The sequence below is a fragment of the Lolium rigidum genome, unplaced genomic scaffold (genome assembly GCF_022539505.1).
Source record: "Lolium rigidum isolate FL_2022 unplaced genomic scaffold, APGP_CSIRO_Lrig_0.1 contig_34511_1, whole genome shotgun sequence".
NCBI lineage: Eukaryota > Viridiplantae > Streptophyta > Magnoliopsida > Poales > Poaceae > Lolium > Lolium rigidum.
Genome location: NW_025900279.1, coordinates 68,711 through 85,453, shown reverse-complemented (window position 1 = coordinate 85,453; position 16,743 = coordinate 68,711). Strand labels below are relative to the sequence as shown.

General features: G+C 46.8%; 2 protein-coding genes and 1 pseudogene across 2 annotated transcripts; 1 reads left to right on the top strand and 2 right to left on the bottom strand.

Annotated features, from left to right (window-relative positions):
* The first annotated feature begins 70 nt into the window (after positions 1 to 70).
* On the top strand, positions 71 to 7,731 carry LOC124681158 (annotated as a pseudogene).
* LOC124681162 (wall-associated receptor kinase 5-like) lies at positions 3,177 to 4,103 on the bottom strand. The gene has a single exon (XM_047216106.1). The coding sequence runs from the start codon at positions 4,101 to 4,103 to the stop codon at positions 3,177 to 3,179; it is 927 nt and encodes a 308-aa protein (XP_047072062.1).
* Positions 7,732 to 11,237: 3,506 nt separating the features above from the next.
* Positions 11,238 to 15,817, bottom strand: LOC124681157. The gene is made up of 9 exons (XM_047216104.1): positions 15,494 to 15,817; positions 14,765 to 14,886; positions 13,286 to 14,652; positions 12,964 to 13,212; positions 12,715 to 12,875; positions 12,433 to 12,512; positions 12,198 to 12,345; positions 11,820 to 11,969; positions 11,238 to 11,731 (listed from the first exon to the last, which is right to left on the bottom strand). Exons 1-9 carry the CDS (start codon positions 15,815 to 15,817, stop codon positions 11,495 to 11,497), a joined length of 2,838 nt encoding a protein of 945 aa, XP_047072060.1. The 3' UTR covers positions 11,238 to 11,494.
* Between the last annotated feature and the right edge of the window lie 926 nt (positions 15,818 to 16,743).

Sequence of the window (16,743 nt, the reverse complement as noted above, 5' to 3'; positions counted from 1 at the left end):
AAAACTATATCTCATCAGTATTATATCAGAACATGCAATTAGTTATATACAGAGAAATTGGCAACCGGCCATGCCAGGAGAATCAACATTCATTCTAATCTCCATAGCAATCATCATCATGCCAGCAGTGGCAACAGCCGCCGGAGCCTCTTCTCGTCCATTTCATTGCCAGGATGCACCGACAAGTGTGGCGGGATATCCAACCCATACCCCCCTTCTGCATTGGCATGCACTGTGCCGCGACCAGACTGAACATCTACTTTAACCTCATCTACGACAACGCGATCGATCCACCACGGCCAAAGGTTGGGGATTCTGGAGCAGTAGTTGAGATCATCGCATGTTCGATTGCATCCCCAAACGACGGCACAAAATCCGGACAGTTGCGCAAGGCCTGCTGGGGAACAGTTGGGCCCGCGACATCCATGGCATCCTTAGCATCCACGAGATTGGGCAGTACCTACAGCTATGGATGGCCATTGCGCGGACGACGCTGACACCCGAGCCCGATAGGCTCGTTTAGAAGTGGACCGATAGTGGCTGCTACACCGCCAAGTCCTGGCGATGTTCCAAGGCTCCACCACCTCCAGCTCATGGAGGCTCACCTGGAAGACATGGGCGCCGCCGCGCGTCAAGTTCTTCTGCTGGCTCGCGAGCATGGGTCGTTGTTGGTCTGTGGAGCAGCAGGCCCGGTGAGGTCTGCAGCACCATCACAGGTGTTTGCTATGCGACCAGCTACTGAAGGCCATTCATCACCTCATCCTTTCCTACCCTTTCTCCCGGAAGGTCTGGCACGAGGTGCTGGCTTGCCTGCGCATGACCTGCCAGCCACCGTGGTATCAGAGCACTGTGTTGCCCTTAGATTCGTAACCCTAGGTTTGGGTAGTCTAGGAAAGACCCTAGGATCAAAAATATATCTTTACTATACAAAACTCATTTTTATTGGTTCTGATTACACTCTTTTTGTTTCTTAAAATGCTAGTATTGCTTCTCTTGAAGTCGTTTGCTTACATTTTGTTTTGTACATGGCTACCTTCACCCAGCTTAAAAACCCCTACGACGATGACACCACCCCCTTCAGCGACACACTGTCTCGGTTGTGTAGGTCGCTGAACCAGCGCTCGCCTATGCTTCGAGGCAGGCTCCTGCCATCCGACGTGCCCATTGTGGAGCGGTCGGAGATCGAGACGACCATCGAGGGGCGCCCTATCGAGCCGGTCACCGACACGGTGGTCTACTTGAAGAGGTACCCGAACTGGGAGGACGGTGTTGTGATGGCAATGCATGAGGCATTAGCCCGCATCGTCTACATGCACAGCGACAACATCGACGAGGAGTCCGGTCGCTAGTTCTTCGGGAAGCGCAACTCTGGGGGATTTCCCATGAGGACCTCGGGAGGTCGCGAGGGCCTGACTTTGATGCGGATCAAGTTCGAGGATATGGAGAGGTACGCCTACAAGGTGGAGACCCTGCTGCGTGCCGACATGCGGGCTCTGGACTGGACCAAGCACACCCTCAAGGAGAACAAGAAGTGCAAGTTGGAAAAGCTCATCAAGTGGCAGGATCTGCTGCGCCATGTGCGCGCATCATCGCATCCTGGTCCAGCGTCTTGATCAGCATCTTCTCATTGTCCTTCTTGAGCTGGACAGTCTCGGCTAATAGCATCCTTCTTATCCGCAAGCCACTCGATGAGCTTTTCCAACTGCTGGTACTTCTTGTTGTTCTCCTTGAGGATGTGCTTGGTCCAGTCCAGATCGCGCATCTCGGCGCGCAGCAAGGTCTCCACCTTGTAGGCGTACCTCTCCATATCCTTGAACTGAACTGGATCTGCATCCATGTCAGGCCTCGCGACCTCCCGAGGTCCTCATGAGAAATCCTTCGGAGCTGCACTTCCCGAAGAACTAGCGACCGGACTCCTCGTCGATGTTGTCGGTGTGCATGTATACTATGCGGGCTAATGCCTCCTGCATTGCCATCACGACCTCTTCAAGTAGACCACCGTGTCGGTGACCGGCTCGACAGGGCGCCCTTCGATGGTCGTCTCGATCTCCCACCACTCCATAGTGGGCACGTCGGACGGCAGGCGGGCGCTGGTTCAGCGACCTACACAACCGAGACAGTGTGTCGCCATCGTCGTAGGGGGTCTTAAGCTGGGTGAAGGTAGCCATCTACAAAACAAAACAAAATGTAAGCAAACGACTTCAAGAGAAGCAATACTAGCATTTTAAGAAACAAAAAGAATCTAATCAAAACCATTAAAAATGAGTTTTGTATAGTAAAGATAAATGTTTAATCCTAGGGTCTTCACTAACTATCCAAACCTAGGGTTACGAACCTAGGAACTCCACACCACATTCACCAAGTTCACCGGAGGGTATGAGCTGGAGTTCCTACCATTACCCACGCGCAACCGCTTGACAGTCATTGGATGCAACACCCTGGGGTTATCAGTTGTCAGTGGCTAGAAAGACACCGCAAGCCATTATATGGCTGGCTGCTACTCATACTGTGAGGGCATCAACAACAAGTCTGAAGGCGCGCCATGTGCTGGGATGGGCTGCTGTCAGTCTGCCCTCCCCAATAACCTCACCTCCTTGGGAGTCGTGTTTGAGATGAACTAGAGCAAAGTATGGCGCTTCAACCCGTGTTTCTATGGCCTCCCCAATAACCTCACCACATTATGCTGGACCCTGAAATTATAGGTGATGCAGATATGGTCATCCTCAAGAACATGGCTGTACTTGCAGTGCACTGACTTATAAGTCAAGTAGGGAGTTCACTTCGCACAGATGGGGAGAACCATTGGGTACCATGCCTTTTTTTCTCCCCATATGTTTGGCAAGCCCTCATTTGCACAGATGGGGCAAACGGTTGGAGATGCCCTAACGCTACAATTTTTCTGTTCATAACTTCTTCTAAATAAATATGGCATCACTTATAAACTATTCACACCGGTAAAATTAACTTGTACTTAGTTGTTCAAAACTTGTGGTTGCACAACAGGGCAAAAGTTTTAGGATTTCTGTTGGCGTTGGTACACAAGATGAAATTCGAAAACCACCTGTTGGTGAGTCTTCATAGAAATTTTCAGAAAGTGTATCTGGTTGAGATAACACTAGGATATGGTTTAGAGTTCTATCGGTTTTCTAAGCATTATTCACGAATATCTGCACAAGTTAAATTTGAGTAATTAATTTACCTTGACAGCCATTGAAAAGATAAGGATTGCCGTCATATCCTTTGGAGCACTGGCATAAGTATCCTGGACCATTGTTCGCGCACACGCAGTAGCTGTTTATACTGATGCAGGCGTAGTTATTAGGTGTGTCTTTCCCCTTCTCTGGGCATGAGCCATTCCTTATGGCCCAGTCAACGATGGCGGGAACGCCATTATCGGCTCGACCATCGATGAACCCAAGCGTGCCAACAAGGTCCTTCTGGCTGAAGTTGTACCACCCAAGCTCAGCCACAATGGCATAGAAGCACGGGTTGAAGTGCCATACCTTGCTCTGTTTCATCTCAAACACGACCTCCAAGGAGGTGAGGTTACTGGGGAGGGCAGACTCACAGCAGCCCATCCCAGCACATGGTGCGCCTTCAGATGTGTTGTTGATGCCCTCGCAGTAGGAGTAGCAGCCAGCCACATACTGGCTGGCGGTGTCTTTGTAGCCGCTGATGAGGCCCAGGGTGTTGCAACCGATGACTGTGAAGCGGTTGCGCGATGGTGACCGTAGGAAGGGCGTGAACTCCAGCCCGTACCCTTGGGTGTCCGTGGTGAATGTGATGTTGGACTTGAAGCAGATGTAGTTGATGGGGGTGAGCACGCGCATCTCGCCGTGCTCCAGTGAGATGTCGGTGATCTCAACTACTGCTCCAGGGTCCCCAACCTTTGGCCTTGGTGGATTGATCGTATCGTCGCAGGTGAGGTTGAAGTAGCTGTTCAGTCTGCTCGCGGCACAGTGCATGCCAACGCCGAAGGGGTATGGGATGGGTACGTCGCCGCACTTGTCGGGGCATCCTGGCAACGAAATAGAGCGTCCCGAAGAGGCTCCGTCAGGTGTTGCTACTGCTGGGAGGAAGATGGTTGCTATGAAGACTAGCATGAATGTTGATTCTCCTGGCATTCTCATGTTACATGTACGCAAACAGCACATTAGCTGGATCGGATTAAATTGCTGTGATGTATGTTTGCCTCCATATATAACTAAATGCACGTTGCGATACAGTACTGATGAGATATAGTTATACTACACGGGGTAGGTTTTCCATGGGTGCTAGTTAACTGCCACAAGTGATATCACTATACCAGAGTACATTAACACATATGGAGATTTTGACCTTGATTAGATGTCTGCATTAGTATAATTATTTCCTGTACCTGCTCCCTTAAACTTTAATTGAACATCACTATGGATGCTTACTGCTGGAGGAAGAATTTTGCCTCTTGGTTATTATACTTCTTCCATTATTGCCTCATTTTATTTTTCTATTGTCCTCAGTGTACGAGTTGATCCAGTAATCCCGTGTTGATGGTACCAAGCAGGATCAGGAATCATCACAGATTGGCTGGTTGAGCATACACATTTTTTGAAATCAACAAGGTCAGAATACTCCATAGGTTGCAATCTCAGAGGGTTGAAATTATGAAAAGAATACACCATGTATGGATGAGTTTCTTGTTAGATGGGCTAGGAGGTCTAATTGGACCTGTTTACCACTGGGTTTGACAAAATGAACGCTGTCTGGCCTAGTCCAACTAAATATGCAAATTGGCTATCACATTTATGCGCCAATAAGACAACAATGATGTTTACTCTAGAAACTTCCATATATGTTGATATGGACAAAGATTTGCAAAATAAAACAAGTGAATTGAATCAGTTGGCTATAGCCGAAGAGCGTATGCATTTCTCTATCTAAACATTATTACAGATGTTGGCTGACGATTCGGAATTAAGTTAATCTGATCGTTCAGAAAGACACTTGGAGCACAACAAGGGTGCTCATGCTGCTTACGGATCCGTTGGCTCGTTCCTCGCTGGATTACTTACACGCTATAAATAAGAAGACAGTTATGTGGTTGTCTAGTGCTTAATCAGCAGCGTATTGATCCTGATCATACAGTACAAGGAGGAGTTTCAAGCGTTACATCTGCAGCCATTGTTGATGAATTTTATTATGAAGCTTCTGAATTTGTCAAGGTAACTTTTGAATATAATCCCCGTGCAGCTAATAGGGTAGGTCACACAATTGCTGAGCGAGCAAGAATCAATCCACCTTTTGTCTGGCTTGATGATCCGGTTGATGTTTATTAAACCTCTGTTTGTGAATGGCCTATAGGTTATTTGATGTTCAATACAAAGCGGTCTAATGTTCTTTTAACCGATGGAAGTCCATTGCGAGCTTTCCAAATTTCTCAAAGGAACAGTTGCCCGTTGATTATTCTCACCGGCCCACTATTGGATCAGTGGAGGAGCAGATATAACGAGTTGTGTGACAAAGGAACAGTCAATCCCGACCCAGAACAGGTAAATTTTGCTTCCTATATCGATCCATTAAAATCCCTATTGTGTTGCGCGTAACTGAATATATCTTCAGAGTTCAGAATGCGAAACAGTTCCTATGGCCACAATGAACAATTTTCCAAATCAAGGCTTGAATATGTTTACTCATGGGTAAACCACACACACACACACACACACATGCTGCATATATACCTACAACGGGCTAACTTTTCACAACAGTGGGTCGGTTTATTATTCAGTGTTGCACACTCCAACAAAGGAATCAGTTGTGCATTCAAATATCACCTCTCAAGATCTTCAACCAACTCAGACATATCGATGGTCCCACGTGTTACCTCACGCAAAGGGACAGCCACCGAAGATGATGCTCCATAGGTATGTGCATAGGAGCTATTTTTACAAACAATAGTAGCCACGTTCAATTGGAGTCTCCTCATCATCTGCAGGCTCTCTGCAACTTCTTTCATTGTTGGTCTATCATCTCCCCTTGGACTAGTTCCTTGTTGAACCTTTCTTCAGCCGACAAATATATGATATATAATAATGAAATTCATGTGTACATATCATGTTTAGTTTGATGCTTCTAAGTGCTTTCATTAATGTCTTCAGACACAGATGAGTGTGCATTGCGTAAGCAGGACCCCAAGTATGAAGATATGTATCCATGCAGAAAAGGGGTCTGCCAGAACACACTGGGATCCTACTCATGCAAATGCAAGAGAGGAAAAATACTCGCTGATACAAATTCTGAATGTCCATCTCTGAATTTTTTGGCTGAAAATTTGGTTATTGGTAAGCATGATTCTAAATAATTGAGATATGTTCCATACTTGTATTATAATAACAGAAACTCATCTAATAGTAACAAAAAAATTGTGGAAGTAACAAAAATATTAACACTGAACAGTACTTGGAACCGAAAGAAAGCTGTAAAGTCGAAATTTGTAACAGAAGTTACTAGCAGCAGCTTTAAATAAAACTTATTTTTGCAGGACTCAGTGTTTCTGGAACTGTGGTCATGGCCTTAGCATGCTTGTTGCTCACGCAATTTCAAAGAAAAAGGCACATGAAGGAGAAAGATGAGTATTTCAAACAAAATGGGGGTCTCCAATTATATGATGAGATGAGATCAAGGAAAGTCGACACAATTCGCATACTTACAGAGAAAGAGATAAAGAGAGCCACTGACAACTACAATGAAGATAGAGTTATTGGATGTGGTGGTCAAGGGATGGTCTACAAAGGAACTTTGGATGATCAAAAGGAGGTAGCCATAAAGAAGGCCAAGGTAATCAACAATGATTGTAGGGAAGAATTTGTTAATGAGATAATAATCTTGTCACAAATCAACCACCGAAACATTGTGAGGTTGATAGGCTGTTGTCTGGATGTAGATGTCCCGATGCTGGTCTACGAGTTTGTCTCCCGTGGTACATTATCTGAATTCATTCACAATGATGATCGTAGAAAATCACCAATCCCATTGGGTCTTCGCTTGAGGATCGCTACACAATCATCAGAAGCTCTAGCTTACTTACATTCATCGACAGCCCGCACGATCCTTCATGGGGATGTGAAATCCGCCAACATTCTGTTGGATGATCAGCTGAATGCAAAGGTTGCAGATTTCGGGGCATCAACACTGAAGTCCATGGATGAAAGTGAGTTCATCATGTTTGTACATGGTACACTTGGCTACCTTGACCCCGAAAGCTTCATCAGCCATTGTCTCACTGATAAAAGTGACGTATACAGCTTCGGGGTGGTTCTTCTGGAACTAATGACGAGAAAGAGGGCTATACATACGGACAACTTCAATGAAAAGCAATCATTGTCTTACAGTTTTCCCTTGAAGTTTCACCAGAAGAATTACCGGACTATGCTGGACCCTGAAATCATTGAAGATGCAGGTACGGCGGTGCTTGAGAAGATGGCCGAACTCGCAGTGCACTGCCTTAGACCAAGGGGGGATGACAGGCCAACGATGAAGGAAGTTGCAGAGAGGCTGCATATGATGACGAGACTCCAATTCGACCCAACAAGTGCTAATGAAAACAGCCGTCCAGACGAGAGCCTTCTTTCTAAAAATGAGGACAACGGCTATGCAGAAAACTACAGAGGATCATCGTCCATTGTTGTCCCTTTCGACGAGACAACACACGGGACCATTGACATGTCAGAACTGGTTGACGATCTTGCAAGATGATGCCTATCAACTCGTATTCATGAATAATTACTTTTGTTTCCGATATGCAACACTAGCCTCACCCACCTGTTGTAATATTCCTAGGATTCGACTTGGTGTGGCAGAGAAATCGCAGCACATCTATTGTGTGTACGGTATAATTGCTCTTATTTTCCCCACTAAATTTGTCTGTTGTGGCCATAGAAATGTTCCCCATTCTGAACTCTGAAGATGTTCTTATACACTGAGATGTATATTCAGACATTTAGGTTTGCAACACATTACGAATTTCACTGGTGTCACGACTGAATCGAAACATACCTGTGTTGCGTTGGGATTGAGCGACTCCTCTTCTAGTGGGCAGCTCGATATGCGCTCCGCCGATCCAATCGCGGGCCGGCGGCGAGCAGACTCGGCTGCGTCGCGACGAACTGGTCCAAACTCACCAGCGTCGAGACTCGAGACGAAATAGTCCACACTTTTACAGCACGGTCATTTACCGCCGAGTCGCCGACCTCCGCGCCGCTCCTCACGGAGCCCTCACGCCCCGGGGTTCACTCGAGGGCGCCGGAAGCCCGCAGCGGCGTCCCTGGAGAGCTGCTGACGAGCTGAAGCCGGCCTCCATTGCTCAAGGGCTTCGCACTTCCCCGCCCGTCCATACGTCACCTCGGCACGGCGGCCGGGCGGCGGGGTCGGAGGCCGGAGCGACTGGCCGGTGGATTGGAGCACCGGAGTGGACGGGGTCTACGTATCCTGACTTCGAAAGCGTATCTCAGTGTAGCGCTTTTCTTTCGACATATGGATCATGACTCGGCGGAAATTTTTTGCCGGAAACTCCAGCCAGATAATGAGATAACGTAAAATAGATTTGATAATTCTTACCACACTTTATTTTACAATTTCGTATTATTTACCATGTCATGTGTCACTGAAATGTGTTGGTCAATGTGCCAAATAATTAACTTTTAAAGTGAAGTGTGGCAAAAAAAAATCTTACAGAGCAATAACTCACTCTCTAGATACTACAAGAGAATTTGCAACAGATGATGTGATCTGAGCAATTATACATCACCTTTTTATTTCTCTTTTTCAGTTTTTACATCACCTGATTACTTTTTTAGAATCCATATGGTATAAATACATCATCTGTGCTTGACATGTGCTCCAGTAGATGATGTATTTTACATCACCACATTGGTAATGTATGTTTCACAATTGCAAACATCTATATGAAATATGATGAATATTATGAAACAATTATCGCATATATGATAAGACCTTTTGAGATTCTAATGTTCTGTCTGGTTTGGAGTAAGACCTTGTTAGTTATCTTGTGGTGTCGCGACGACATAACTCGAACGGTTATGTTCTGTCTTGACTAAAAAGCCATTTGGCCCCAATCTCACTGTGTTGGCACTTCATCTGGAATTGTTGGTGAGCTTCCCCGCTTTCTCTATGGCCAACGGGTTTTTTTTTTTTTTTTTGCGAATGGGGTTAATTCTTTTTTATTGTGTGTTGGTGACAACATCATTTGTAGACTTTGTGAGCAAGATTATCGGTCTATGGGTCTAGCCTGGCAATATTGGCACGGCCAGTTTACCTAGATCGAACGTGACTGTCTACTATTGTGGTGATTCAACGAGATTTGGTTCTCTACTGCTCTTTGCAGGGGTTGCTGAATTCCTCAATGGTTTCCATCATCGGTAAGGGCTACGTTGGTGGTGCGATAATGACTAGTTGTGATGTGGATTCCCCAAGAATTTGTCACATATCCTTGTTTGTAATCTCCTTGTCGTTTATGCACGTGGGCTCGTGGGTTCAGTTGCCCCGATTCTCTAAATATCAGACGGGTTTTTCTAAAAAGTACTTAGCCATAACAGCAGATAAATTTTCAAATATTTAGACCCATACATCGGAAAATATAGCAGATGGGGTCCATTGACATAAATATTACTACATTTTGTTCCCATGAATAAACTTGATATTCTGGTTTGAAAAAGAACAAACGTGTATCTGTTAAAATAATATCAAATGTGACCTTCGTCCCGGTTTATTAGTCTTGCGCGTGTTCGTAAGTCATCTATTTGACCAACTTAATATTAGTTATATCTATTTGACCAACTTGATATCATATGTTTTTGGCTCTCTTTTTTGCAATTATGGACAAATTTGGCTGGATTTAATCTAGGTGGCATCATTTATCCCTTCAGTCAATAAATAGAAGAAATCTCCTTGCCCAAACACACATGTGTGCCGTGGTGCAGCCGTCCTCGCCACCAGCCGCCTCCACCTTTCCTCCTAACGCAAAAGCCCTCACATGTCCGCAGATTTTGCCTTTCTCGCCCTGCTTATCCGCCCATGTAGTGTCAGTCACCGCCGCTAGGTGTTCGGGAAGAGTTAGAGTTAATACGCCAAACGGATAATGATTATGATCATGAGCTCGCCAGCGAACGTTCGTAATGCTATTTGCATAACTGGTCTTGAGGTGAGATGCTCCTACGTGGCAAAAAAAAAAGTCAAAACCCAGTCAACCATCGTTAAAACGCTACTAGGGACAAAATTGGATTTAATTAAGAGTTTGAGGGTAGGTTTAGACTAAAGCAGAATTGAGTGACCAAAAATTAGCCTTTTGCAATACATGAGGGACCAAAAATGCACTTAACCCTATTTAAAAATGTCAAACAAAATGTCTCGTGTATATCTCCACATTCTACATGGTCACAAAGTTGTTTCACAATCGAATTTTTCGTGCATTTTACCTATGTAAAAAATGACAAAATTAGGAGCTAAAATAAGCTATTTCTCAAGACATTTTTTTGTATTTTTAACATATGGCACCAAAAATATCAATTTTCAGCGAAACGTTATGTGCACACAGAACATGGAGATATACATTGGATTGTTTTACCTAAAATTTTAACATTTTGAAATTTCTTTTTTTTATAAAAGGAGCATATGCACTGAGATAAAAATTGCATTTCCGAAATGATGCCTTCATGTTTGGCCGGTCACTTGTTTCTCTAATGATGCCATGGTGAACTTCCAAGCGCGACCACCAAGGATCATCACGATGCATGCACACCACACGAGCAACAGCAGCAGCATCTGTCGTCGCCCAGGACCAGAAAGCAACAGGTGAGCTATGTCTCTCTCGCTCTCTGGACCAGCAGCAATGGCGATGGCCATGGCGTCAGCAGTGCCCATCAGACAGACTACTGGCCGGGACCTCCTCGTGTGATTCATTGGCTGTAGCGCCGTCAGCGCCTTCAGTTAAACCAGATCTGGTGTCCCCCCATTGCTCACCGGCCAAGAAGTCAAGAACACGACGCTGATAAACATCTCGTACCTGGAAGTACTGACGAATCGACAATTTTGTTGCTGTCATACAGTGCTAAATAGGACTGGTTCTACGCTCGATCCACTGCTGCATCACGTCCACCTCTAGTCATGTTTTACTAGGCAAAAAGAAAAAAACTTGTGCAACAAACTGTTCTTTTTGTACGATCTGGAAAGATCGCTATCTCTGATGCACCATAAAACCATTCATTCATAGTTTCATAATCATAGATTGTCTGTAGGCCCCCACAAAGGCCAGCAGGGTTAGATCTAAAACTGCCACTGCACAAAATAACTCCTAAGCTAGGCTACTTGACTACATCAGATCAGACATCGTCTCTACATGAGCAAACCCAAGCCTCCGCCAAGAACTGCAACAACCACTCCAACCAATCAATAATAATCATCATCAAGACCTATACAATACAAACAACTCTGAATCAATCTCCTAGTCGAAGCTCGAGGAGCGGCTCCAGTAATCATCCGCCGAGGTGTCGGCGGTCTGCTCTGTGCTGCACTGCGATAGCACGTCGTCTTCCTCCACGCCGAGCAGTGCCAGGTTCAGGTGGGACTGCATCTTCGACCCTGGGGTCACCGCCTCTTCGTCCGAGCCATCGGAGCCGGCGCAGGCCTGCGATCTCGCCCAGTGGATCGTCTCGTCGTCCCCCTCGAGCAGTTTCAGTACCTGTGTTGTGAATTCAGTTAGGTCACATATACGCGGCTTTGGCAATGGTTTTCATGAGATTGGTGGTGCTTTTCATGTCTGTTCTTACCATCTGTGTTTCTGGTCGAGAATCAGAGGACGTTCTCGTGCACAGGGAAGCAGCGAGCGTCATCCTCTCCATTTCGTCACAGTCGTAGTCATTCCCCAAAACTGAATCGACCACCTGCTTGATCTCTCCACTTGATAGCAGTGGCCTTGCCTGGATGCATGAACAGAGAATTAGCTAGAAAAAGGAAAGCACGACCTACTTGTGCAATTTTGAGTGTGGAAGTCAAAAGAGAAAATGCAGTAATGGTCTAGTCCCTAGTGTCATTTTAATATCACTAGCAAGTGAATGTGCAACAACTAGTTCTCAGGGCATCTTTCTGCTCAAATGAGCCAGCTCGGTGTATAAAATGGAGCCAGGGAGAGCACACTTATGACTTACCCATCCAACAAGGCTTTCCTGGCCCTTCGCACATCCTGTTATAATGGGTTTCCTTCCTGAAATGATCTCCAGCAGCACAACCCCAAATGCATACACATCGATTTTCTCGTTCACCTTCCCATGTGAAAAATACTCAGGAGCCAAGTACCTGTCACAATAGTGGTTAGCTTATCACTTGACATTTGATAAAAGTAAAACTAACACCAAGAAAACATAGCCCAGAGATGATACTAACCCAAAAGTTCCTGTGATGTCAGTGCACGTTAGGTGGGGGGTTGAAGCCGACACTTTCTTTGCCAGCCCGAAATCACACAGCTGTTATTTTAAAAGAGAGATGATGTCACAAGCAGAACAAAAATTGACAGGTTACAGGCTAACTGCAGTTCATCACTGCTTACGCATTAAGCACTCACAATTAAATATTTTATTAATTTTCGGAGTTTTTACCACAGAAAGCTAGAGTAGAAAATGACTCTCATTTACTCTGGTAATTGCAGGCAGATCTAAATATTTATACCTGGGCCTGAAAATCCTCTGACAGAAGGATGTTGGCAGATTTAACATCTCCATGTATCACAGACTGGGTGACACCTCCATGATGCAGAAACTCAAGTGCCTTTGCAATGTGAATTGCTATTTTGTTTCTCTTCTCCCAGCTAAGACTGTTCTCACATTTGCCTGAAGATCAGTTGGAGTTACAAAATATTAGGCTATTTGCCAAGAGGTTAGGGATAGAATAGGCGGCGTATTTCACCTCGATGCTTACCGTGAAGCGTTTTGTCTAAGCTTCCCTGGTGCATGTAATCGTACACCAACACAAGGCTGTAGTTATCAAAACTGAATCCCCTTAGTGAGACAATATTCTCATGTTGCAAGCTGGTTACAGTCTCGATCTCCGTAATGAACTCCTGCAGTGCGTCAACTGAAGGTTTCAGAATCTTTGCAGCATACAATGTGCCATCATTTAATTGTGCCTTGTAAACGTGGCTAGTTCCTCCTTTCCCAATCAACATGTCTGCATTAACGAAAGAAAATTAGCTTTCAGTCTTGCTGAGACCAAAATAATGAAGATGGCAAAAGGCTATTACCTGGTGAGAAGTTTGATGTAGCAAGTTTCAGTTCCTCATAGCTAAACAGCCTACAAACTGAAGAATACTTCTCTTGAAGAGATCCCAATTCACTGGGAGGCCATGCCACATCATACAAAGAGAAAGAGAAGATAGATTCTGGATCAACCGCTGACGTGGATTCACATTCAGAATCACCGTTAAACCTTGGACTATCATCAGATTTCAGCGATTTGCTGTCCGGGTGGACAGAATTGTAACGGCTTGGAAGCCTCATTGCCCACTGAACCATAGACACTTTGGCCCATTCAAAAGATGAGCTTCTTTGATGGCTGAAGATCCTCCTTCGCAGGCGACAGCGGTCAGACCTTCCTTCTATCATCCTTCTCAAAGACATTGGAGAGTTAGAGAATGTATCCACATTGCGTGCAGATTCCTTTTGCAGATCCTCTAGTTCTGTAGATGCCGTGGAAGAAGTACGTTCCGTGGCACTCGCGCTAACTGAGCCATCCCTCTTGTCAGCTGATGTTTCCAAGTTTTCCAAGTTCAATTGAATATCACTCGAGAAACTACTGCTACGCCGAATGGCCCTAATCACACCTCTTACACCGACAGAACGCTTGGACCCCCCAGAACTCCCACCTGAACGTCCATTCCTTGAGAGCCGGCAGAACAGTTCACCAGGAGACACATTAGCAGAGTTGTCGTCTTTCAGACTCGAAGTTGAACGCTTAGAATCATTGCTGCTCCTGCCTGAATTGCCATTTCTTGGCGGCAACAAGCAGTAAAGCTCGCCGTCCCCCTCAGCCGGTAGCTCAACCGAATCAGTGCCTTGCCGACTCGAAGTACTTGCAACTGAATGGTCATTCCCCGCAGGCAACACACAGTACAGCACACTGGCACCTTCACCTGGAAGATCGGAAATGTCACCTGTCCGGTCAACTGTCAACTCTTCGGCCTTGTCAGAAGGATCTGCATCGTTCTGAACCTGATCCGTCGACAATTCTTCAGGAAGTTGCACAATCGAGGGCTGCTGTTCCTCCTCTGGCTGACTCTCCTTGGCGGCAACATCATGCCGTTCTTCGTCGCCCCCACCGCCTTCCTTGAGTTCATCACAAGGCAACACGTCCTCTTCAGGTTGTTTTCCATCACCCCCGCTGCCTTCTCTGGGTTCATCACCAGGCAACACGCTCTCCTTACCCTGATGGGCTCCGAACGGTAACACGCAGTACATCTCATCCTCACCGCACCCGGGCCTCTCCGCAGACACCTTGCCCGAGTGGGCATTCGCTTCTCTCCGGTAGACGATCTTGCCACCATTGACAGCAAGGACCGCACACTTCGTGGGCAGCTTCTTCGCGCAGTACTTGGCAACAGACAGCGAGGACCTGGCGAATTCGAGGCACCAGTTACAACTCACAACAATAGTGGGTGGCAATCATTTGGTGAAAAAGGGTTGGGAAAACTGATACTGGTGGGAGCACGGAGGATCCAGCTTACCCAATCGAGCGCTTCTTCTTGGTGATGCCCAGGACAAGCTTGGAGGCCCCGAACAGGCTGGCCTCACGAACCAGCGCCTTGCGCACCGACGAGCCCTTGCAAATCTTCACCTTCAGGTTGATCTGTCGATAGAACAAGCATCAGTTAGCAGTTGGCGGAATTGGCAGTGCGCGCGGTAACCGCATCAGAACGGGCGCAAAAATGGCGGTGGAGGTTGGTACGAGAACAAATCAGCAAGATTATCATGGAGGAAAATCCGTATTAATGAAGAGGGAAAAAACAGAGTCTTTGCGGCATACTAGGCCAAATTGGCCTGATTTCAGCACGCTTGGATGTAGTAGTTGACAATAGATCCAGCATCGAAACTATTTTGGAACAGCGGCGCCCCCAAAGAATCCAACTTGGCACAGGAAAGCGTGGGGAATCTGTTCGTGGAGCCGAAATTTTGCATTTTTTCACCGCAACGATGAACGGAAGAACCGCATGCTAGGAGTTGTTGTGAAAATGCAATCCTCCCAATCCGGCAGGAACGAAATCGGGGTGGAAGTTAGACTACTAGAACTGGATCAATTAATGCGGAACAATAATGAAGGGTGAAAGGATTCACATGCTCGCCGGCGAAATGGCCACCTACTTCTTCCAACCCGCAGCAGAGCAACCGCGGACCAAGCGCGTACAGATAAGAGGAGAGAGAGGAGAAGGGGGCGGGTGATTGAATGAATGACGGACCTGCTTGAGGTTGCAGAATCCCTCGTAGACGGCGAGCATGCCGTCGAAGTCGACGGCGGCTGCGGCCTCGGCGGCGGATGCGAGCACGACGTGGACGGCGACGACGCGGTCCCCGGCGGCGACGGCATTGACGAAGGCCCAGGTGAGCAGCGCCCGGCTCTCCGCGTCCGCCCGCACGCCCACCACCACCGTGCCCCCCTCGCCGGCGCCGGCCCCCTCCGCATCTCCACCGGCGCCGGCCACTGCGGCGTCCACGGTGGCCTCCTCCGCCGCCGCTGCCGCTGCCGGCCCTGGCTGGTGCTGCTGCTCCTTGGACACCTTCATCTCCACCGAGCCCAGCCCAGCCTGTCACGCCAGCGTGTCTACCCGCGCCGTCGCGTCCTCTCCTCGGGCGCCGCGGCGGCTACGAGCGTGCCGTTGGCTGGTTCCTCTCCTAGTCTCCTCGGCAACCGCCGCCTCCTCCTCGCTTCCCGTGCTCTCTTGTTCCGTTGCGCCTTGGCTTCGCTGCACCCTCTCTCTCTTCTCTCTAGAGGTGGGGTGCGGTTTCTCTCTCTACGAGACGGAGAAGAAGGAGTAGATTAGTCCATTATAGGCGGCTGGCTGGCAACTGCCACTCTTCCGCATCTTCCCTCCCTCGCTCGCCCACATTTCTTTCCACATTTATCATCTATACATATTTATTTCTTCACCGCTACACTTTTTTATACGCTTTACACGTACAAATATGCGAATACTTTTTCCGGAACAGCTTTCTCCTTCGTGTGTACTGTAGGCCGCCACTTGGGGAGTAGAACGGCTTGTGTCGCTGGCAGCGGGCAGGTGCACGTGCTGACTAAAGTAAGGAGGATCAGGATTAGAAAAAAAGCTCGTGCTAGCTTTTGATTCAGTCATTGTGACCTCTATTATTACCGCCCAAATCACTTTCACCTTTTGCATTTCGGCGAAGCCACCTCATTAGGGTATTAATTACTACTGGAGTGAAACATGGTTCATTGATTACGTTGATGTTAAGACATGTTGTACTTCAGGAAAAAAGGACGGAGGAGCTATCCGCTCATTAACTGCTTTTGTGCCTCGTTCTAGGTTTAAGGTTTAGTCAAAATTATCCAATCCCTTCTTTCGAAAAAAGAATAATCCAATCCGTTGTTATGTTTGTTGATGTGCTTATAAATCTGTTTTTTCAATCTACGAGCTTCATCTTTGGCAATAGTTTCTGCTCTGGTATGGTTGTTCTTTGGTTCTTAGCACAA

What these genes read in the sequence shown, in the direction of transcription:
- LOC124681162 (XM_047216106.1), bottom strand. Translation starts at nt 4,103, where the DNA reads ATGCTAGTCTTCATAGCAACCATCTTCCTCCCAGCAGTAGCAACACCT.
- LOC124681157 (XM_047216104.1), bottom strand. Translation starts at nt 15,817, where the DNA reads ATGAAGGTGTCCAAGGAGCAGCAGCACCAGCCAGGGCCGGCAGCGGCA. An exon ending in AAGAAGAAGCGCTCGATTGG is followed by an intron (nt 14,653 to 14,764) that starts GTAAGCTGGATC and finishes CGAATTCGCCAG; the next exon opens with GTCCTCGCTGTCTGTTGCCA. An exon ending in CTCGACCAGAAACACAGATG is followed by an intron (nt 11,732 to 11,819) that starts GTAAGAACAGAC and finishes TTCACAACACAG; the next exon opens with GTACTGAAACTGCTCGAGGG.